The sequence below is a fragment of the Scardinius erythrophthalmus genome, assembly GCF_964197995.2.
Source record: "Scardinius erythrophthalmus genome assembly, chromosome: 4".
Taxonomy (NCBI): domain Eukaryota; kingdom Metazoa; phylum Chordata; class Actinopteri; order Cypriniformes; family Leuciscidae; genus Scardinius; species Scardinius erythrophthalmus.
In genome coordinates, this window is record NC_138224.1 from 48,050,647 (window position 1) to 48,075,575 (window position 24,929).

At 37.4% G+C, this 24,929-nt stretch overlaps 1 protein-coding gene across 1 annotated transcript in view; it reads right to left on the reverse strand.

The window, feature by feature from the left end:
- LOC308689607 (protein NLRC3-like) overlaps window positions 1–24,929 on the reverse strand; it is a gene marked incomplete at both ends in the record, with an annotated part of 270,187 nt that overhangs the window by 35,979 nt on the left and 209,279 nt on the right. The window contains one exon of the mRNA XM_081363417.1: window positions 18,949–19,122. Within this exon, the coding sequence (XP_081219543.1) occupies window positions 18,949–19,122 (174 nt within the window). The remainder of the gene's footprint in view (window positions 1–18,948; window positions 19,123–24,929) is intronic.

Sequence of the window (24,929 nt, forward strand, 5' to 3'; positions counted from 1 at the left end):
CTGATTGAATTGTACTTTTCAGAACTCTGTGGAAGCGTTCAATAGCTCCATTTGCAGCCGGATGATACACTGATGTGCGAATGTGCTTAATGTCTCTGTCTTTCAGGAAAGCAGCGAACTCTGGTGAAGTAAACTGAGGCCCATTATCACTCACCAGAGTGGTCGGGTTGCCATGTCTACTGAAGACGGAGGTAAGAAAAGCAGTCACCTGTTTTGTTGCAATAGATGCAGTAAAGGCTACCTCGGGCCATTTACTATAGTAGTCAGTGAGTGTCAGAGCATATCGACAGTCCCAGACAGCAGTCTCGAAAGGGCCCACAATGTCTATTGCCAGTTTTTCCCAAGGGGCAGATGGTAAAGGAACAGGCTGGAGTGGCACAGCAGAGGTTTTCGCAGTTTTATCCAGAGAAAGACATAACTGACAGGCGGTAATCTTTTGTTCCACAAGTGTGTCCATTCTGGGCCACCAATACATTTCACGCAGGCGTTGCTTTGTTCTGACAATCCCCTGATGGCCCTCATGTACAATGCGGATCAGTGACTCACGCAGTTCTCCAGGTACCACCAGTCGAGACCCTCTAAACACAAAATCAGCTTGCACACTGAACTCATGTCTCAGTTTGTAATATGGGCATAGAACAGGATCCAGAGCAGCAGGAGATGGAGGCCAGCCACGGACAATTTGTGTGCGAAGTGCAGAGAGTTCAGGACAACTAGCAGAGGCAGCAGCGAATTCATCCTGAGATATGGCAGTCGGACCAGTGGACAGTAATGCAACAAATTCGGGCTCTGTATCTGACTCAGCATCTGAAGTCAGAGGCAGGGGCAGGCGGGACAAACAGTCTGCAGTGTAATTTTGAGATCCAGCACGATACTCAACAGTGTAATTAAAACAGAGCAACCGAGCAGCCCACCGAGCTATGCGCATGCCAGCTCTATCAGTCCCTTTTGTGGTCAGCAGCGTCGTCAAGGCGACAGTACGTTCTTGACCATCAGTGCTTATTTGTGCGAAGACAGCACCTAGTCCGTAAGCAGACGCATCAGTAGAAATGACCACTGGCAGCCCTGGGTCAAATAGTGCAAGAGCAGGACTGTGTACAAGTAGCTCTTTGACATCAGCTAAGCTTTGTTGAGCTTCATCAGACCAGTGAAATCCACTCTCATCTCTCAGACACGCACGCAGAGGCATCACTACGGAAGCGAAATTAAGAATAAATTTGCTGTACCATGAGAGGAGACCCAGCAGAGAACGTAACTGAACAGCATCCGATGGCGCAGGTGCATTGATTATTGCAGAGAGATGTTCCTGATCCAGCTGAATACCCTGTGATGTCACCATGTGTCCTAAAAACTTCAAGCTCTGCTTTCTGAATTGACATTTAGACTCATTCAACACCAACACAGCATCTTTGAGACGTTGCAGCACATTCTCTAGCGCTTGATCATGCTCCTGTAGCGAGCGTCCCCACACGATAATGTCATCTAGATAGTTTGCAACATTCTGGAGTCCTTTTAGAATGACAACCATCATCTTTTGGAATGCAGATGGAGCAGATGCCAAACCATAAGGTACCCTGCGGAACCTGAAGAGGCCCTCGTGTGTAATGAATGCAGTTAGGTCCCGGCTGTCATCATGAAGAGGTATCTGATGATATGCACTTTCTAAGTCTATAGTTGAAAATACAGTTGCACCTTGCAGTAATGTCATCATCTCCTCCATGTGTGGCAATGGGTAGCTGTCTACTACAACTGCCTTGTTGGGCCCTCGCAGATCCACACACTTGCGGATCCCCCCTGTTTTCTTTTGGACCACAACAATTGGGGAAACCCATGGAGAGGAGTCAATTCTTTCAATTACACCAGCATGCAAGAGTCGTTCCAGTTCGGCGGAAACAGCATCTCTGACAGAAAAAGGTAAGCGACGCAATTTGTGTCTGACAGGAGGTACAGAGTCAGAAATGTTAACCTTGTGTGTAAAATTTTCTACACAGCCCAAAGCAGTACGCTGTGATGGAGGAGTGGAGAGGGCACAAACTGAAGCGGATTGTCAGTTTAGATTCCACTAATAATCTTTCACGAATGCGAGGGTTAGCAATATTTTCTACAAGCTGGTCACGCAGCATATCATCAAGATTGTCGTTAAATTTGCAAGTAGTCACCAAATCTCTCAATGCAGCAATATATTGCAGTACCGTTTCATCTGTCCTCTGCACTCGTTTCCTAAAGGCATGTCTTTCCACAACCACATTTTGTTTTGGAATGAAATGCTCCCCCAAAGCTTAATATTAATTTTTATCTTATATGCTTGTGTTATACATCAATCGATCCTGTTTAGTGTGTATTTTTTTTGTGTATGCTCATAATAAAAACAAAGTGTTGTGCTTTTCGCTAAATAAAGAAAAATAAACATGATGCGAGTTCTGCCTACTCTCCGTCAGTGAAGTCAATTCTGAAACGCGTCCGAAAATGAACTGTAACTCAGCGAATACTCAGTCAAACAGGCATACAGACACACAGGCATGAAGCTTGAATTCTCTTCTTTTAAATGAAGTAATTTTTATAAAAAACAAATATTCACAGTTTATATAATATGTATGTAAAGAGAGAGATGTCAGTCGTTCTCATCTCAGCTAATTAAGTTTTAATGTGACTCCGCCTACGGAGACCGCGCTATTCAAACGCAAATGTGAGGCGATCCATACAAACCTGTGAAACGCCCACAACCACTGGATAAGGCCGGTGAAACACTGGATGCGTGGCGTAAGCGTCTCAGCTGCGTGGCGTGTCCGTTTTTATTTCGGCTCCCATTTTAACAGTTTAGAGTTTGCACACTGCCTGTGTGAGACGCGCGTCTCAGGCGCGGCACGAGCCGCGTGGAAAACGCGTGCATGCTAGAAATAAAACCGACGCCTATTTTTCACGCGGCACGCAAGCGTCTTGGAAGCGTTTCCATGCAAAATTGAATAGGAAAATCTGTTTATTTGTCATTTTGACACAAATACATATTAATAAATGTCCTTTTGATGTTTAAAAGTGTCTAGGTTTTGACATGAATGCAAATATAAATGTAATTTTACAAAATATGATCGATTTTCAAATACTGCTGTATTGAATGAACAGCTTTTAGCAAACTCTATTGCTATACTGAGATGAGGAATATATACTGTATGTGTTTTGTCAAAAATAAAGTCATCAACTAACTAATGAATCCTTTACTTTGAAATACGTATGATAAAATGTATACTTTAGTTTTGAAATACGTTGACTAGTTTTGAATAGATTATAAAGTATGTATGTGCATATATATATATATATATATATATATATATATATATATATATATATATATATATATATATATATATATATGTATGTGTGTGTGTATATATATGAAGAGTTCAGATGCAAAAGCCTCTAAATGCCATCTGAATTTTTCTCCTAGAATGATCATTTTTATGAAGCTTGTATATTTAAAGGTGCTGTATGTAACTTTTTTTATAAAATGAATCCTTTTTTTATTGCCCGTCTGTGAAGGGGTTGTAATCACACATTTCATTGATCCACTTTTCGTGTTTTGCTATTACCTCTGAAGGCCAGTATTCCTATTTTTATGTGAAGTCTCCGGGTCGGATTTTCTGCGAAATCCACCGGATGTGACGTGCATGCGCGCTCCCGAGCCTACAGTCTATTGCAACTGCACTGCAGCTAACGACATGGAGTCTGATAACACCAAAAATATTATAATACACATTTCCAGACATGTTCAGTACAGTAATATTACTTCCTACTGTCTTATTGTTACACTGAAATTGTCCAGTCTAGTTGACTAACCGTTTTCGTTTTCATTCATTGACCTATGTTGACATTGCTGATTGTGAAAGATACACAAATAGTTAGTAAAATAATGCTAGATAACACCACATGTCGGCAAAATACAGTCAATGTAACGTTATCATGGTACGAGCATGGAGCATTAGTTCTACGTCAAGCTGATAAAAGTAGCCTATTATGGTAATGTTGCAGTGGGAGTTTACATGAGTTTCCAGTATGTTGTGTGATGCTTTCTCCGTTGTGTTGAAAGTCTCAGTGTGGCCGCCGGTGAGTTCGCGCTCTTGAGTTTGAGCACGCGCACGAGCACTGTTGTTGCAATCTGAAACATCACCGCTAGAGGCCGCTGGATCCTACATACAGCACCTTTAAGTTAGCTATAGGTGACACACCTGAATGAATGGCTCATTAAGTATGCAGGGACGTAGTCTCACCAGGTGTGAACTACTAAATATGCATGATGCTGTTGGAGCGTTTACGCCCCATCCGCATATTGGCTTTCCAAACTAAAAGTGTTTCACAAAACTAAAATCAATGTATCGTTTTATGTGAATGATTAGGCAGGATGATTTTCACATCATTTTGAAGAAAAAACTCTAGTCGAGGACATCCATTTGTCAAAAGTCTTATTGCCACATATTTAGTATGTGTTTTGTGGCCTTATTTCAGAAACTTTAATTTTTTTGTTTTTTCGATAACCATGCATAAACATTCTCTCAAAAATGAAAACATGTACATACATGTGGCTCACATATTATGGAAGTCCTGTTTGTGCTATATAGAGTGAATTTACACCTTTGCCATTAATATGTTTATAAGCAACTGAAAAAAGTACAAATGTCAGGGCATGTCAGAACATCTCAAGGACCCCAAAAACACCCCAGACCCCAGAGGGTTAACAGCAGCTGCAAGATTGTCACTGGTATCGGGCAATGTATAAAATAGTCTCTGACCTTCAGTTCCGAGGCAGTGAAGAAGTAAAGCCCGTTTTCTGGCTTCTGGCCAGGAATCTCCAGTAGCATTGATGACGAGCATGTAATTCTCAAACATTCTCAGCCATGTTACAAGCGGTATAGCGGGCTCACCGGGACAAGGCAAAAATGGACTGGGAAACGGAGCACTTACTGATGCCATCCTCAGGAAATCTTGTGAAAAAAAATCGTCCTCGTCGCCAAATTTGTTATGTCTTCATGACAAGAAGCACAAGCAAGTCGAATTCCCTCAGGAAACTTTTTAATAACTTCTGCACAAGCAGGATAACATGCAAGCACATGTTCAGCATTTACTCTCACTCTTCTCTCTCCTACTACACATGTATATTTCACCTAAGGAACTTGAGTGCCATCTAGTGGAGTATTAATGTAAGGACATCACAATTTGTGTGTGTGTATTCTGTGAATTTTAAAAAGCAATTTTAACCAGAAATATCTAAAATTTATTCCCAATAAATTTTAGAACTATATTCCCTATAGTTTCTCTTGATACCAGTATGTTCACTTTTTTTTCTTTCAGGGTCCAGATGCCACTGAGTCCTGCTGACTTCAACATTCACATGAGTCTCTGTATATGAACATGGTAAAGTGAAAATCAAACACCTAGGAAAAGAAAGGTATGTACAATGTTTTTAGGAATGGCACAAAGGTCTCTGTCTTTGGATCATTGTTTTGAATAGTGTGCTTTTTTGTCATTTGTTGTGTATATTTGGATTATGTTGTGTTGTAAATAAATCCAAACAATCAAAAAGCCATTCTTTTTTAAATCTCCTCATTCTTTGTGTAAGGTTGCTCAGAATGACAGGGCCTGATAGCTCCTAAAATAGGGCCATTAGGGAGTGTCTTTGTCTTTCTCAGGTGTGAAAAGAAGACTGTCTGATCGATTGCTCCTGTCTGCCTCCTGTGAGTGCGTTTGCTTCGGTGCTGTAAGCTCCGTCTTAGCCTCGTATTTCCTTGTTTTGAACCATCATTTACTACAATTTCTAGTTGTTTATACTACTAAATACAGCTTACCTAACATCTCAGATTAACCTGACATCGCTAGCTTCCGTTACTACTAGCACAACACGCTAGTAATTCGCAAGCCTGTTAACGCGCCACCCGTGCGCTCAGCTATTTTTATTTATTTATTTTTATCTCGCACTCTCGCGCCTTTGATTTCATAAAAGCTCAGGTGAGTAAGAATCACTCAACAAACACGGTGTGTAATGTCTTGTCCTGTTATTGTCACCTGCACTTCATGTCACATGTTTAACATAGCCTTCTCTGTTGGCAATATAGGATTTATATGTGATAAATGCAAGGAGACAGTTAGGCTGACAGAGAAGATTTCAGAACTAGAAACACACATCCAAACTTTAATTGAGGATAGTAAGAGTGCTAGAGCTTCAGATACTATTTTGGATGCGCCTAGCATAGTGAACTCTTTACATGATTCGGTTCCAGCTGAAGTAGTGCCTGTGCAGCCGGGCAAATGGGTGACAGTGAGGGATCGCTCTAGTCGCGGATCAAAAAACCACTCTTCCGTTCCGATTACCATAACAAATCGATTTGCCCCGCTCAGTGAAACACCCACTGAGAATGATTGTGCCCTAGTTATTGGCGATTCTATTACACGGAACATGAAAATAGAGACACCAACCACCATAGTCACATGTTTGCCGGGAGCCAGAGCGCCTGACATCAAAGCAAATTTAAAAGTGCTGGCTTATGCTAATCGTAAATTCTCTAAGATCATTATTTACGTCGGCACTAATGATGTTCGACTCCGCCAGTCGGAGATCACCAAAATTAATATTAAAGAGGTGTGTGAACTCGCAAGTACGATGTCAAGCACTGTAATTTGCTCTGGCCCCCTTCCTGTTCGCAGGAGTGATGAGATAGTTAGTAGATTGTGTTCACTGAATCGCTGGCTGTCTAAGTGGTGTCCGCAACATAATATAGAATTTATAGACAATTGGAAAAGTTTTTGGGGCAAACCTGACCCGTTGAAAAGAGATGGTATTCATCCCTCCTGGCATGGTGCTGCTCTTCTCTCTAGTAATATGGCTCATAGTCTTAGAGCTCAAACATGACAATCTGGGGCTCAGGTCAGGAAGCAGATAGACTGGCTAAACCGACCGTCTGCTAGCGGCCTCACGTCACCAAGGTCAGATAAATCCCATCACATAGAGCCTCTTTCACCTAGCTATCATCATATAGAGACTGTGTCTGTTCCCCGAATTTGGAAATCCAAAAAACGTTTAAACCCATCTAAGGTTAAATTTAATTGATGTTCAACAAATAAAAAACAGCTATAATACAGATGAGCAAATGCTAAAGCTTGGGTTGTTGAATATTCGATTGCTTACTTCAAAAGCACTCATTGTTAATGATATGATTTCAGATAATAACCTAGATGTGCTGTGTTTGACAGAAACCTGGCTAAAACCAAACGATTACATTACTTTAAATGAGTCCACCCCGCAAGATTACTGTTATAAACATGAGCCTCGTCTGAAACGCAAAGGGGGAGGGAGTTGCTGTAATCTATAGTAATATTTTCAAAACCACTAAGAAATAAAGTTTTAAATATAATTCTTTTGAAGTGTTAGTACTTAATGCAAAAATATATAGTATAAATGATAAATCACGTTTGAGATTTGTGCTGGCTACTGTATACAGGCCACCAGGGCACCATAAAGATTTTATCAAAGAATTTGCTGACTTTCTATCAGAATTAATATTGACTGCAGATAAAGTTGGTGATATTGTTGGTGATTTTAATATACACATTGATAATGAAAAAGATGCATTGGGTTTGGCATTTAAAGACATTGTAAACTCAACTGGAGTTAGTCAGGACCTACTCATCGTCGTAATCATACTCTAGATTTAATATTATCACACGGAATCAATGTTGATGCCGTTGAAATTCTGCAGCAGAGCGATGACATCTCAGATCATTATCTAGTCTCGTGTGAATTACATTTAGCCAAGGCTGCAAAGCCGACTCCGTGTTTCAAATATGTTAGACCTATCACTTCTGTCACTAAAGATAGCTTTATCAATAATCTTCCTGATCAGTTTCATCATCTTAGCATCCCAGATAGCTTAGAAGAACTTGATATTGCAACAGAAACTTTTAACTCTCTCTTTTCCAGCACTTTAGACACAGTTGCTCCGTTGCGCTTAAAGAAGATTAAAGAAAATAGTCCAACGCCGTGGTACAACAAGCACACTCAGGCCCTTAAGAGAGCAGCCAGAAAAATGGAGCGCAACTGGAAGAAAACAAAACTAGAGGTATTTTGCATTTCATGGAAAGAGAGCTCGATTGCTTACAGAGAGGCATTAAAAGCTGCTAGATCTGCTTATTTTTCAAACCTATTAGAAGAAAATAAACATAATCCTAGGTATTTATTTGAAACGGTGGCTAAACTAACGAAAAAGAAAGCTTCAAGCACCAAAGTTTCCAAGCAACACAGCAGTAATGACTTTATGAACTTCTTCACTTATAAGATTGATAATATCAGGGAGAAAATTATAACTATGCAACAGTCTACTACAGTATCGCATCAGGGAGTGCACTGTAGTCTCCCTGAGGAAAAATTTGATTCGTTCGTTGCTATAGAAGAGGAAGAATTTACTAAACTCGTTAAATCATCTAAATCTACAACATGTATGTTAGACCCTATACCGACTAAGCTACTGAAATAAATACTTACAGAGGTCATAGATCCTCTTCTTAATATCATTAATTCATCTTTGTCTCTAGGATACGTACCAAGAACCTTTAAGCTGGCTATGATTAATCCGCTTGTTAAAAAAACGCAACTTGATCCTACAGAATTAGTCAATTACAGGCCGATCTCGAATCTACCTTTTCTGTCAAAGATATTAGAAAAAGCAGTATCTTCACAACTGTGTTCCTTTCTTGAAAGAAATTATATCTGTGAGGATTTTCAGTCAGGATTTAGATCGTACCATAGTACTGAGACTGCTCTCGTTAGAGTCACAAATGATTTGCTCTTATCCGATCGTGGTTGTGTCTCTATTAGTGTTACTCGATCTTAGACCACAACATTCTTTTAAATAGACTCGAAAATTATGTTGGCATTAGTGGAATTGCACTAGCATGGTTTAAATCATACTTATCTGACCGTTATCAGTTTGTAGCAGTAAATGAAGAAATGTCTCATCGATCACAAGTTCAGTATGGCGTACCACAAGGCTCAGTACTAGGACCGCTGCTGTTCACTCTGTACATGCTACCATTAGGAGATATCATTAGGAAACATGGCATTAGCTTTCACTGTTATGCCGACGATACTCAGCTCTATATTTCTTCAAAACCTAACGAAACTTACCAATTCACAAAATTAACGGAATGCATAGCAGATATAAAAAATTGGATGACTCGTAATTGCCTACTTCTAAATTCTGAAAAAACAGAGTTTCTAATTATTGGACAAAAAACTTCCTCACGTAATAACCTAGAATACTGTCTAACACTTGATGGCTGCTCTGTTAAGTCTTCGTCGTTGGTTAGGAACCTGGGTGTGCTCTTTGATACCAATCTTTCATTTGAAAGTCACGTGTCTAGTATCTGTAAAACTACATTTTTCCATCTTAAAAATATATCTAAATTACATCATATGCTCTCATTGACAAATACGGAACAATTAGTTCATGCGTTCATGACCTCAAGGCTAGATTATTGTAATGCTCTACTGGGTGGTTGCCCTGCACGCTTAATAAACAAACTACAGCTAGTTCAAAACGCAGCAGCTCGAGTTCTTACCAGAACAAGGAAGTATGACCATATTAGCCCAGTTCTGTCAAAACTGCACTGGCTCCCTATTAAACATCACATCAATTTTAAAATATTGCTGATTATTTACAAAGCACTAAATGGTTTAGCTCCGCAGTACTTGAGCGAGCTCTTAACGCATTATAGTCCTTCACGTCTATTGCGATCTCAAAATTCCGGCCAGTTGATAATACCTAGAATATCAAAATCGACTGCTGGTGGTAGATCCTTCTCCTATTTAGCACCAAAACTTTGGAACAGCCTTCCTACCATTGTCCGGGAAGCAGACACACTCTGTCAGTTCAAAGCTAGACTAAAAACACATCTCTTTGACCTAGCTTTCACATAATACATTATAGACTTCTATAATTCAATATTAGGCTGCATAGATTAGGTCAGCTGGAACCGGGAACACTTCCCATAAATCCTGATGTACTCATTAAATCATAAGAAGAATGGCATCTACGCTAATTTTAGTGTCTTTGTTTATCCCGAGGTTTTCCCGCAGCCTGCCAGATCCAGCCCGTATCCAGATCTGATGAAGGACCTTCGCCTGGACCCGATGACAACGCAGTGCTGAAGTGCCAACTAGTCTCTCCCTATGGAGGATCGCTTTACCACTCTACAGATAAAGCGTTGTCGGGAAACTCAATTCGCGTACCAACCCCGGATTGATAAAATAAAATAAAATTCTGTATCAAAAATTATAAGGAAACACCAGTACTTTGTTTAGGCTTGGTTTGTAGGGAATTACAAACCTGCGTACATATATTCAAACGCACATAACTATAGAACCAATTCTTAATGCGCATGTGAACGCCATCAGCGTTTCTCACAGGTTCGCGTTTAAAGTCTATGTAGAGAATTGTGTCGTCTTAGCGGCCCCTAATTTAATAACAAATGATCGTTGCGACGGAAGCGAATCAATCATAACTAACCTTAGCTGTAAAATAACTTTACTAAAGAACCGCTATAAAGCCAAAACAATCTCTGTTACCATAAATTATACGTTTATCTCTGTAAAGCTACTTTGAAACAATCTACATTGTTAAAAGCGCTATATAAATGATGACTTGAAAAGCTTACATATTAATGAGGTGATTACACCCCTTCGCATAAAGCTTTCTTACACAAAACACGTCTTAGAAATTTTAAATCAATATATTGTCTTCTCTGAATAAGCAGTCAGGGTGATTTTCACATAATTTTGGAGCAAATATTCTAGGCTATGTGATACAATTTTCAAAAGTTTTGTGAAGAAATAATCAGTATGGGTTTCATGGCCTTATTTCAGTGAGAATTTGTTTTTGTATTTTCACAAACCACGCATAAATGTCATCATCTCAAAACTACAAACTTTTACATACATGCTGCTGATATATTATTGTAGCAGAGTTTGTGCTGAATACAGTGTAATCAGACTTTAGCCATGAAAATGTCACAAGAAACAGAAATAAGCACAAATGTCAGAGCATGTCAGAACACCTCCAGGGCCCAGAAAACACCCCAGACCCCAGAGGGTTAACTCAAACTCTATTATTTATTTACAACGTATAAAACAAGATACATGGCACCCTGATTTTTTGCTGACTTACAAGGACATGTGTCCTAGAAGACAAAAACCAGGATTGTGAGTACAAATGGATTACAAGGACAATGTGATGTCACAATGACATCACAGTTCATTAACATATACAAAGAAACATGACTACACACTGCACTGCAAAGACAGATGGGTTTACTGGGACTATGAGGTGTCTTTGACATGAAAGTTAACGATCACTACACAAAAACAAAGCCAGAAAGGTTTGTTTGTAGCTTTAAGGTTATTTATATGATACATGTTAAAATTGTTTGGGTTTTATAAATAGATATATGTACAGTCATGCTCAGAATTAATCATACCCCTGGTGAATATGATCAAAAATGGCTGTAAAAAAATAAATCTGCATCGTTTATCCTTTTGTTCTTTCATTCAAAAAATTGGCAAAATCCTAACCTTTCATTGAAGTAAAAGAATTGAAAGTGGGGGAAAAAAAAATCACATTATGAAATAAATGTTTTTCTCCAAAACACGTTGGCCACAATTATTGATATATTGATATTATTGATAATTATTGATATATTGATTATTGATAAATTGGAATTTTTTTATGAATAAAATATCTCTGAAGTATATTCCCATTAATATTTACCTTTTTTAGCACACCAGGGTGACTAGGAACATGAAATTGTCCAGCTATGACTTCTTGTTTCACGGGAGTTTAAATATGATGAAAACGCCAAAATCCCTTAAATCATCCATCACAATGAGTAAAACCAAAGAATATACTTCTAATGTGCAGCAAAAGATTGTTGAGCATCACAAAATGGAGAGTGGCTGTAAGAAAATAGCAAAAAAATGGTCAGGGGATCTCTGGATAATCCGTAATTTGTTTGTAATTATAAAACGAAAATACCGTTTTTCTGTTTTTTGTTTCAATACGAAAAACCAAATAACCATTTTTGGTGTCAGAATAAAAAAAAAACGAAAAACCAATTAAAAACGGCCCGTTTTTAATTTTTGGCGATCATTTTATCGTTATTCCTTTTTGAACAAAGAATGAAGAGAGTCTTTGTACTTCAGTCAATTCGTTTTTCGTTTATAAACCAAAAATGGAAGTCACGTGGTCTATTCCTTTTTTGGAAGCGAAAGTAACCGATAACACTTTCAAAATAAAAGTAACTATAGTTAGCGAGGTGATTGTAGACTAAAACTGAACTAATATAACGTTTTTTAGTACAACTAAAGTAGCACTGGGTGTGAAAAAAAACACTTTAGTTAACTGAAATAAAAATTAAACCTAATAAAATAATAACTCTGGCTGTTAGGGAGAAGTAAACACCATTGGTGTAAGACCATTGGTGACCTGTAACTTCAGATTAAGACAAGTGAACTCATTTTATATGTAGCTTAGGATAGCAGGTAGCCTATTTATTTATAAGTTTCTATTTAATTCACATTTTAGTTTTGTAACATATTTATAGCCCTTCTTGCTATGTGGAAGCTCAACCAGCAGAGGTCACTCTACCCCCTTCTGTGCACTGACTCTTTCTGTTGTGACAACAGGCAACAAGGGTTTGACCTTTTGACTTGTGTTTATATCAAAGAGAAGGAAAGCACTGCTACCACCGAAAGCTAATCACTGAGTTTGAAGGGTGTGCAGAACTTCACCTGCCTTCCAGCTCCTCTTTCTATGGCACTATAGCTGCTAAAAACTCTCAGCATCCACCATCTACTGTTACCCCTTCTGTGTCAAAACAAAACTCTTCCAAAACAAATCTATAAAGTTGTATACTTTTTATTTTCCTTTGCATTTTTCTCCAGTGTAATATACTTATTATGTTAGTAGTCTACTTGTCTTCAGCAGACAAGCTTTATGGAGATGCTGACTTCATTTTCCAGCAGGACTTGCACCTGCCCACACCGCCAAAATAACCAAAACCTAGTTCAATGACCATGGTATTACTGTGTAATTACTGTGTGATTTCATGTAATATTCTAATTTTTTAAAATGAGCTGGAAGCCCAAATTATGTACAAATAAACAAATAAATACTTGAAATTGTTTAAGTTGTGGGCCCTGAATCTATAATCTATGGAAGTTTAACGTTTTGAATGGAATTATGGAAATAAATAAACTTCCACGATATTCTAATTTTTTGGAAAGGGTATATATATAATATATATATATTCTGGGTTCAGTCCTTTTTGTTTGGTTGTTTTCACTACGCTGACTAGGTTTTGGGTCACTCACTGCCGAGTTACCGGCTGGGTTACTTTTACTGATAGTAGTAATAGTGCACCCCCTAACAAAACATATCCAGCTAATGGGTCACACAACCAACCACTGGACTGGCAAACCAAATAAAATAGGCCTCCTGTTCTGAGATCGTCCCTATCACATCTTTACTGAAATATCACCAAGTGTAGTGTCATAATGAATGCCTTTAATCAGTTGCCGCTGCCACACTTGCTGTGTGGGAATCTTTGTTGATTACACTGGGATTCATGTAGAGTGATCATACCATGTTCGACTGAAAGTGAAGCCTTATAATGTCAGAATGAGGAGATGAAACAAAGTACAGCTGCTTTTTCTGACACTTTGCAAACAAGAATATTAACACAGAGCATGTCCATTACTCTGACCTTATCCTTAATTTAAAGAGGTTCATTCCTGTGTAACAAGCAGGTATGTATGTGAATAAAAGCCGGAATTAAATCGGTTAATTCATGGTGTCTCATCAGAAGACTGGATTAAACCATTCCATTCTTATGGATTTGTTTTACCATCCCTTTATAAATGTTTTGAAGCATTAGAGTTTTGGTTGAACAGACTTTCAATGGAGGGACAGAAATCTCACAGATTTCATTAAAAATATCTTCATTTGTGTTCTGAAGATGAATGAAAGTCTTACGGGACTTGGAATGACATGAGGGAGAGTAAATGACAATTTACCTTTTTGAACTATCCCTTTAAAAATATTCATACTGTTGTAGTGCTACAGTATTAATTGGATTAGGGCTAGGGTCAGAAGCATGTAACTGCCTTCTGATCTTCTTTGCAGGTTTTCAACAACTTAGTACAGTAAGATTTTAATGAAACATCCTCGCTGGTAATAAAGAAACAATACCTCCCCTTCATTAAAGAGGCCTCTGAGGGGTGGCAACTAAGCACCTGAGCAAGTAAAAAAAAAAAAAAAAAAAAAAATCACAAGTTTTAACCATGTTAATGTCTTGTATTTAATATTTTGAAGTGCTTTAAAACAATGTGAACAGCAATACATTTGTTATCTTGACAACAATGCAGATACTACAATTAAAGGGTTAGTTCACCAAAAAATTAAAATTCTGCCATAATTTGCTCACTCTCAACAGAAGATAGAGTGAAGAATGTTGTAAACCAGAGAGTTGACAGTAGCCATTGACTTCCATGGTAGGAAAAAATTATAATATGGAAGTCAATGGCTACCATGAACTGTCTGGTTTACAACTTTCTTCAGTCTTCTATCTTCATTAGTGTTCACCAGAAGAAAGAAACTCATACAGGTTTGGAACAACCTGAGAGTGAGTAAATTATGACAGAATTTTGATTTTTGGGTGAACTAACCCTTTAACGTAGGTCAAACTTGAACACTATGCTGGAGACAGAAAACCACTGAAAACATCTAAAAGTAGTCAGTCAGTTAAAACTTCCCAATTTCATGACTTAAATGATTAGTTCACCCAAAAATGAAACATTTGTCATCACTTACTCACCCTGAAGTTGTTCCAAACCTGTATGAGTTTTTTTCTTCTGGTAAGTTCAAGTTCACTTTATTTATATAGCACATTTACAACAGCTGCTAGGCTGACCAAAGTGCTTTACAGAACAACCAGATAAATAATAAGAAAATAATACCTGCATAACAACACATAAAAGCAGAGAAGCTAAGAGCAGCCTTAAAACCAGAATAGCAAAGCAGTATCAGATTATCAGATAAATATAAAATAGTCGAACAGAAGTGGCAAAACAGTATCAGACTCAAATATAAATTAAAGCTGCAAGCAGCGATGAAAAGGGCCCTTGCACCCGTGCTACCGCCACCCGGAGGCTTTAGGAAAAACAGAGCACGGTGGGCAGTATGTAAATATAGGAGGACTATGTCAAAGTAATTTGTATTTGCCACACTTCCTGCTACCAGCAGGTGGCGCTATTGCTATAACCAAATATGAGCATGGTCATGTGTTCAGGACAGGACTCTTATCAAACATGTGAAGTTTGGGGCAGATCGGACATTGTATGCCTGAGTTACTGCAGGCTGTCTGTGGTTGCCTAGCAACATCGCAACTGCAAACAACGTTAATATTGAACTTATCTGATCATGCATATATCACCAAATGGCTGAAATTGGGTTTACATTTGTCAGGCCGCCAAGGGCACACTCAATTGTGGGGCAATTAAGCCATTTTGCCCCACCCAATTCTGAAACCCATATCACACGTAAATTTTCACCACTTCTGAAGCGTGTGCAAAGTTTCATGAGTTTGAGCATGTTTAGGCCCTCAAAAAAGTGATTCACTTTGGAGAATAATAATAAATATCTTACCCTGTTTTAGTTACCCTAAAGCCACCGGCTTGGGCCTGTCATCGTTGCTCGCAGCTATATATACACTAGGGAATCACTAAAACGAGAGAATTATTCAGATTTTATGATACACTAAAAATATAATAATGATAATAATGAATAATGAAAATAAAAATGATATTCAGAACAGAACAAGAATAAAAAAATAACTATAAACAAGCCTAAACAAAATAAAATAAAAACGAAAGTAAGCAGGGTTGGGCTCACGTAACTCCCTCATTAGAATCAAAATGTTTCAACATTTGCGATGTATTAGGATTCTAAACTATTCTTGATCATAGCCTCATACTTCACTCATGTTCCAATATCTACGAAAAAAATCATCCTCTTCACACGTGCAAAAATGTGCTTGGAAACATCACAGTGGAGCGGTGCTTACTGTGAATATTATGAATTGTATTGCTGACTATTTTAACAGAGCAGTGTAACTTTTGTATGTTAGGTTGACTATTTTATTATTATATTTTATTAAGGCTATAATGAACAGGCTGCGATGTCAAGATTGCAATGCTGGAATGTGTGTGTATGTGTGGCGCGGATTCGATTGAACAGCGGAGACATAAAAAACATACTCCGTCATTTTGTTCATAAAAGGACATCATTCAAACTGCAAAGTGTTAACTTATATTTGTGTGCACTCACAATAAAACACAACATTGTGCTTTTGTAAAATAAATTCAAGCAATCCGCCCCCCAAAAGGCGCTAATTTTACTCGCTTTTATTTTCACTCTACTCTGCACCATTATCAATGTCCGTGCGGACGAACATATTTTACTTTCGTTTTTAAGTTAGCGATTCAAAAGGCCCCGGTGCTGTCAAACGTCGATTAACTGGTGGTAAAATATTCTCACTGTCACATACCTAATATATTTTTATATAGATACAATAGGTTTATCTGATTTTTAACACAAGAGGGCAGTATAGCCCTATGTATGACTTGATTTTTTTTTTAACTATTACTGTTTTTAAACTTATAAATAATTCTTAAATTGAAAAAAAAAGGGTTTAGTTGTGATATTTGTGTACTTTTATATAGAAATAAATGGTGTATAATTACATTTTTAGAAGATATGAGGCTTTAAGTGTGTCCTTTTTGAACATTACTTTAATCCCTCACTATTGCAAAACCGTTTGAGATGTTTAATATCCGTTCACAATTTAGCATCTTTAATGCGTTTTCATCATGTTGAAAAAGTTTGGTGGGAATAAAATAAACCACTTAGGAGGAGTAGCTAAAAACTCTGAAATATCCAAAAAATCCACATTCAAACCAAAATATCTGACTTCCTGTTGCTCGGAGCTAATGACCGTAAATTAGAAAGTTGTCCGGCTCGATGAGAACAATAAACTTACCAAGTTTTGTGACTGTAGGTAAAACTACCCCCCCCCCCCCCACTTTTGTCAAAAGCATTTTGAAAGTGACACTTCCTGCTACCAGTTGGTGGTGCTATAACTTTGACTCACAATAGTTACATCCATCTGATGGGCCTCTTACCACGAACACACTGCTGAAGTTTCATCAAGATCAGTTAATGTATGCAGAAGTTAAAACATTTTATGTTTTTCTTTTCTCGCCATAAATGTTTTTCCTCGCCACGGCCAAACCGTTAGAGATATCAAAAATACGTCAGCAATTTATCATCCTCAATGTCTTGACTTCATGCACACCGAGTTTGGTGGCGATCGGATGAATTATCTAGGAGTATATCAAATTCCAGAGCATGCGTTTTCCAAACAACCCATAATTCCTGTTGGGCTGGCATATAACTTAAGAGTGCGAAAGTTGTTCGGCCTGATGAGATCTATATGTGTACGGAGTTTCATATTAATTGATGCAAGCATGTTTGATATATGGACCAAGTTTTCAGAGCCTGTTCAAGGGGGCGCTGTTGAGTCCCCCTGCCACGCCCGGGTACCAGCTTCAGCCCGGCCCTGATGACCGTGGGTTCTGATCATTTGCATTTGAATAGTGTGCAATCTCCATGGGCATATTCACATTAGCAGTTAATGAGCTGAAATGAGATTGATATCTCTCTCTTTTCATACAGATTACGTAAACAGAGAATATTTGTTTTAGTTTAGAATTAGATAATTTAAAAGCACAATTAAATGATTATAAAGATATATTGTTTATGCCTGTGTCACTAGTATTTGCTGAGTTTTGTTTAAGTTTAGAGACAAACTCCTAAAAAAGTTCACAGTGACAGAGAGGCAGAAAGCACACCCTGTTTATTTTATTTATTTTATAAAAGCACGTTTTGTTTCGAGTGTAAGTGGACACATAAAAAAGAAGACATTTAATAGTTTATTTTTTCATATTTCTTAAGTCTGTATGACGTATTTTAAATCTATTTTGCTGCTAAGTGAAAAAAAAATCGTTTGCCGACCCCAAAGTGTTAAATTAATAAATATATAAAGGTAATATAAATACGCTTTAGAACCAATAGATAAAGCTATAAAATGACTGCATGTTAGCTTAAATTATCCCTATACCTTTATCACCTGTATAAACTAACTTCACAACTTTTCCTTGCACTGATATAACAAGACTTTTTGTTTTAGTTGTCCTCTTCCATAGATAGCTATTTTCTTCTTGCTGTGTACATTTGTTTAAATTCTTTATATTTATCAATCTCGTAACATTCTGCAGAAGAGAGAAGTGAATCACGCTGCTTTTCTTTTGCGAGAAATGAATCACAGTTTCATTCTTTCTCAGCATGTGATTGGCTGTTTGCTAATGATGTCACACCTAAACTCCTAAACTCAGGACCAAAGCCTGTTGATGCTGATGGAGTTGAAAGAGAAAGTTGATGATCAGCATCATGGTACCAACAAAGCCTGGTTGGATTGGTTTGGTTTTGCCATCTCAAAACTAATCCTGCAACCCTGAGTTTGTTCAACTACCATCATGGCACAGGCCCCTGGAGTAACACCTGCCCTGCACATTTTGTTTGTCTCCCTATATCTGACATACCCATTTCATGTCTTGCATCAGGTGTGATAGATGAGGGAGACATAAATAATGTGCCAAAATCACCACTGAACAACCAATTAGAATCAGCCCCAGAGCATAACTAGAGTTAAACCTCTGTAAATTCTCAATAAGAACATTAGTAAATGTATTAAAGAAATAAAGTGTCACTGGTTTGGAATAATTCCTGCTATACATACTTGAGTTTATCCAGTCTGTAGTTTGGATGGTTGAGTTTATCAGTGAGCAGCTTGACTCCTGAATCTCCTGGGTGATTGTAGCTCAGATCCAGCTCTCTCAGGTGTGAGAGGTTTGAACTCAGAGCTGAAGACACATAACCACAGCCTTCCCCTGTCACCATACAGCCAGACAATCTATAAAGACATACAGCAACAGTCCACATGACATTAGTTTGGCAATCAGACTTTAATTCAAATTTATTTATTAGGATAAACCCCTTGAGATGCACCATCTCATTTTTGAGGGGGTCCTAAAATACATCACAACCATCACAAAAGAACAATAATCAAATAAACAAAAATACAGTTATTACATGCCAATATTCAGACAACAAACAAACACACAGAACCACAAATACAAGACAAAAAAATAAATAAATAAATTATATATATATATATATATATATATATATATACAGAAATATAAAGAACTTTACAACCACTAGATGGTCAAGCTGTCAGAAATACATTTAATATTGTTTGTACGTGGATCACAAAATAATAATACAATTAATTTAAGTATAGGATATACACAATGTGTCAGCATCATACATAACAAGAGCAGTCAATCACAAGGTAAGAAGACAGGGTATGCTTAAACATCCCAAATGAAATGATGGATCTAATATCAGAAGGTAAGTTATTCCAATCTAAAATAGCTTTAAACATAAAAGCTCTTTCGCCAACTGATTACTTAGCTCGGGGGACAGAAAAGTAAAGCTGAACAGAGTGCCTCAATTGATAATTTGAAGTAATTGGAACAAATACTGTTTTATATAAGAAGGGTAATTTAAATTAATACATTTGAATACTAGTTGAAGCCAGTGAATTTGTCGTCTTATATTTAGAGATGGCCAATTAAGGGCATTATACATTGTGCAATGATGCGCGAGAAAGGGACATTCAAGGACAAATCTGCACAGTCTGTTGTATGCTGTTTTAAGACAACAAAGATAAGATTTTACGGAGTTTTGATAAACAACATCGCAATAGTCAAAAATCGGAAGTATAAGTTGAGAGGCAAGTTTCTTGCGCACAATCTGAGTAAAGCAGTTACGAGATCGATAAAGGACATTAATTCCATAGTTGACTTTACGTAAAACATGATCAATATGTGGTTTGAAAGACAGCTCAGAATTGAGCCATACACCCAGATATTTAAATTTTTCAACTTGAAGCAAAGGAGTACAGTCAGAGCAAGTTATTATACAAGAATCGGGTTCAGATTTGAGTTTCTGTCTGGTACCAAAAATCATAAGATATGATTTAGTTTTGTTAAGCAATAATTTATTATGAAAAAGCCAATCTTGTAAAATTTTGAAATCATACTGAAGACACGCTTGGATTTGAAGAAGATAAGGTTTAGATGTATATAAGACAGTGTCATCGGCATAAAGTTGAGCACAACAGTTATTAAAAATTGATGGTAAGTTATTAACATAGATAGAAAAAAGGAGTGGTCCCAAAGTTGAGCCCTGGGGCACAAACCCTTTTGTTGAATCAGCAAATTAGATTTAATTCCATGTAGGAAGACACATTGTTTTCTATTGTGGAGATATGAACTAAACCACAGTACTGCATTTTTAGACAGGCCTATAGCATAGAGTTTATCTAAAAGTAAGAAGTGATCAACAAGATCAAATGCTTTAGTCAAGTCAATAAATATTGCACCTGTAAGTTCACCATTATCTGCAGCAGAGAACACGTCATTGGTGAATTTAAGAAGGGCAGTAGATGTAGAGTGGTTAGACCTAAAGCCAGATTGAAATGGTGTGTTAGCACTAAGAAAATGTGAGAGTTGGTTATAAATTAACTTTTCAAACATTTTAGCAATAGAACATATAATAGATATGGGTCTATAATTGTTAAAGGAGAAGTTCACTTTTAAAATGAAAATTCTATCATCATATACTCACCCTCATGTTGTTTCAAACCTGTATGAATTTCTTTCTTCTGATGAACAGAAAAGAAGATATTTAGAAGATTATCAGTAACCAGACAGTTTTTGAGTCCCAATGACTTCCATAGTAGGAAAAAAAATACTATGGAAGTCAATGGGACCCAAAAACTGTCTGGTTCTAAATATCTTCAATAATCTTCTAAATATCTTCCTTTCTGTTCAGCAGAAGAAAGAAATTCATACAGGTTTGAAACAACATGAGGGTGAGTATATGATGACAGAATTTTCATTTTAAAAGTGAACTTCTCCTTTAAGATCTAATACAGCGCATTTCCAAATGGCTGGTAACTCACATGACGTCAGAGAGAGATTAAATAAATCAGTAAGAGGATACATAAGTATATGAGATGCTAGTTTGATAAACTTATTTTGACTTACTCCTCTTCATTATTTATCTGCTCCCCCTGGGCAAGATCATGAGACACCACAAAATTAATTTCCACTGCTATGCTGACGACACCCAGCTTTATATTTCAACTAAACCGTCATCTCCCCTTCCACCCACCTCTCTCAGCAACTGTCTTAAAGACATTCAAATCTGGATGAACTCAAACTTTTTAAAACTGAATGCCAATAAGACAGAAGTCCTGCTCATCGGCTCCAAAAATACTCTCTCAAACAGCAAAACATCAATTTAACCATAGATGAGATCACGGTCCCTCTGTCCAGGCAAGTCAAAAGCCTTGGTGTCATTCTGGACAGTTCCCTCTCATTCAAATCTCAGATTAAAGCACTTACCCGGACTTCATTCTTTCACCTCTGAAATATCTCCAGGCTTAGACCCACTTTGACACAAGCCAGCACTGAAACCCTAATTCATGCCCTTGTCACGTCACGTCTGGATTATTGCAACTCCCTTCTCATTGGTCTCCCTTCTAAGCTGATAAATAGGCTTCAACTTATTCAGAACTCTGCCGCTCGAATCTTTACTGGTACCATACCATCTGAACACATTACACCTATCCTTATCACTCTACACTGGCTCCCTGTGCACTTCCGTATTGATTTTAAGACCCTCGTCATCACCTACAAAGCACTCCATAATCTTGCTCCCAGCTACATTTATGACCTCCTATCAGGATATGTTCCTACACGCTCCCTTCGCTCTTCCTCGATTGGCCTTCTTGTCACCCCCATATTCCGCCTCTCCACCATGGGGGCCAGGACCTTCAGTTGCGCTGCTCCAAGACTTTGGAATGCCCTCCCCTCCCACATTCGACAGGCAGACACAGTCAATTCATTCAAAAAATTGTTAAAGACCTATCTCTTTAAGAAAGCTTTTAATCTTTAAAACATCTTAGTTTTACATTGCCATCGTAACTCTTCTGACACTCTTTTATAGTGCTTTCTCCTGGCCTTCTTAGCACTTTTCTGATTTGTCTTATTTGTAACATGTATTAGCCTACTATGAATTTAAGTATTTTTTATTTTTATTATTTCTTTCCTTCTTTTATGTCCTCCGAAACATGTAAGATGTCCTTGGGTATTTAGAAAGGCGTCGGCCAAATAAAATGTATTATTATTATTATTATTATTATTATTATTATTTTCTAAACCATCAAGTCCAGCACCACTGTTCACATTTAATTCCTTAATGACATTCTGAACTTCATCTGGTTGAATTTTCCTAAAATGAAAAGAACTGTGACTGGGCAAAGTATTATTTAAAAAAAACATTACATGGAACAGATTCGGGTATTAAGGTAGAACAAACAGAAGATAAATGATGATTGAATGCTTGAGCAATAGATAGAGAGTCATGTAGAATTGTATTAGCAACTTGTATTTGATTAATACAATGTTTATCTGATGTATTGGTAATATTTTTTATTTTTTTCCAGAATTGTTTTGGATTTTTAAAATCATTACTGAGGCTATCCTTATAGTAGTTGGATTTTGCATTACGGGTTTTAGTCTAGGTCATATTTCTCAACTGCCTGTATACTTCCCAATCAACATTAGCCCTTGTACGGCGGAATATTGACCATGCTTTATCCCTCTGCCTGAAGAGCCTATTAAGTTCCGAGTCAATCCAGGGGAGATGTTTACCCTTGACCATAACTGTTTTCCAAGGAGCATGTTTGTCCAGAACATCCATAAACTTGTTATAAAAGAAATCCCAAGCGTTGTGTACATTAGGTATAAGTTGGTATCTGTCCCAATTTATAGCGATCAAATCATTGATAAATCTGAGTTCAGTTTCTTATTTTGTCTGATTTTGATAAGTTTTGGTGGTGATTTAGGTAATTTGATTTTCCATACACAATAGAGTCTAGACTATCGAGTGATCACAAGGCAGTCAGACATAACACCTACCCTTAGGAATCTATCTGGGTGTGAAACGAGTATCCAGTCAAGCAAAGATTGAGATGTAGGAGTGATACGAGTAGGCTCCTTATTTAGCTGTGTGATATTTAAGCTGCTAAGTAGATTTTTTTACTTTATCAGATGACTTATCTAACCAGTTTTTATTGAAATCCCCAAGCAAGATAATTTCGTTTTTACAGGAGATGGAGTTAATAGTGGATATCAGATGATCAAAGGTTTCAGCTGGCGAAGAGGGTGGTCTATATATGCTCCCGATAATTAAACTTTTATTTTCGTGAAAAATTACCTTAACAAAAACACATTCAAAATATAGAGGCTCGACTGTGGGTATGGTTAACTCAGATATGAACTCAGAGGAGACATATATAGCCACACCTCCACCTCTGGAACTCCTATCGGATCTATATAGGGTATAATTTGGAAGATTAATTTCAGTATCTGGTATATTACTATTAAGCTATGTTTCAAAAAGAGTAATGATGTTAGGTTTATATAATACAACCCATGCACGAAGTAAGTCAATTTTAGGGATAAGACTCCTAATATTCAAATGCACAATTTTTATTCCTTTAGCATCATTCATTCAGAAAGCGAATACTGGTAATGTTACTACTGTCACTGCTCAAAAATAAATTTAAAAGTAGATGGATCCAAAAAGGTAATACAAAATTATAGTGGTTGCAGGATTCATTTGATACAATAAAACAAAAATCACACATCACATAAACCCACATACAAAAATAAACACACAAAAAAAAACACAACACCCTTCAAGAAAGACCCAGCAACCCCAGACACCATGCTCCAGAGTATTTCTGTGAGTAAACAAAACTATGTGAATAAAGAACATCTATTAAACTCAAGACTCAGTCTGTATTAATATGAAATAATGAAAAGTGTAGCTCAAAGAGATAAATAAATAAATAATAAAAAAGGCAGCATTTAAAGTCGGTAAGGGGCAATAGTAATCATACGCTAGAAGGCTATACCAATAGAGAAAAAAAAGAAGTAGAAGAAAAAAAAAAGAACCATAACGCAGTCAGCTTGCGACAGCAGGATGTAAACAACAACAACTGAAAGCAATCACCTGTTGCATCAAACTATAACACAAGAAGAGTGACAATAACACCTCAAGAAGCTATACAGTCGCGTTGTCACATATTGTGAAAAAAAATAATAATAATAATCTTGCAACAGGATGTAAACAAACAACACCTGAAAACAATCACCTGTTGCATCTAACAACATCTAGCTATAACACAAGAAGAGTGTCAACAAGACACAAAATGCTGCGACAGCAGGATGTAAACAGACTAAAAACAGTCACCTGTTGCATCTAACAACATCTACACAAGAAGAGTGTCAACAACACCTCAAGAAACTTTACAGTCTCGTTGTTACATAATATGAAGATGGAGAGAAAAAAATGCTGCGACAGCAGGATGTAAACAGACTAAAAGCAGTCACCTGTTGCATCTAACAACATCTACACAAGAGTGTCAACAACACCTCAAGTAACTGCATGCTCGTGTGCAATAGCTAGATCATTGGCATTGGCCTCACCTCTTCAGGTAACTTATGGAGAAGTTGAAGTGGACATGAAGACAGCTTCAGCGTCTTTGTGACAGCTGAAACGCTGTTGTTTGCCATCAAC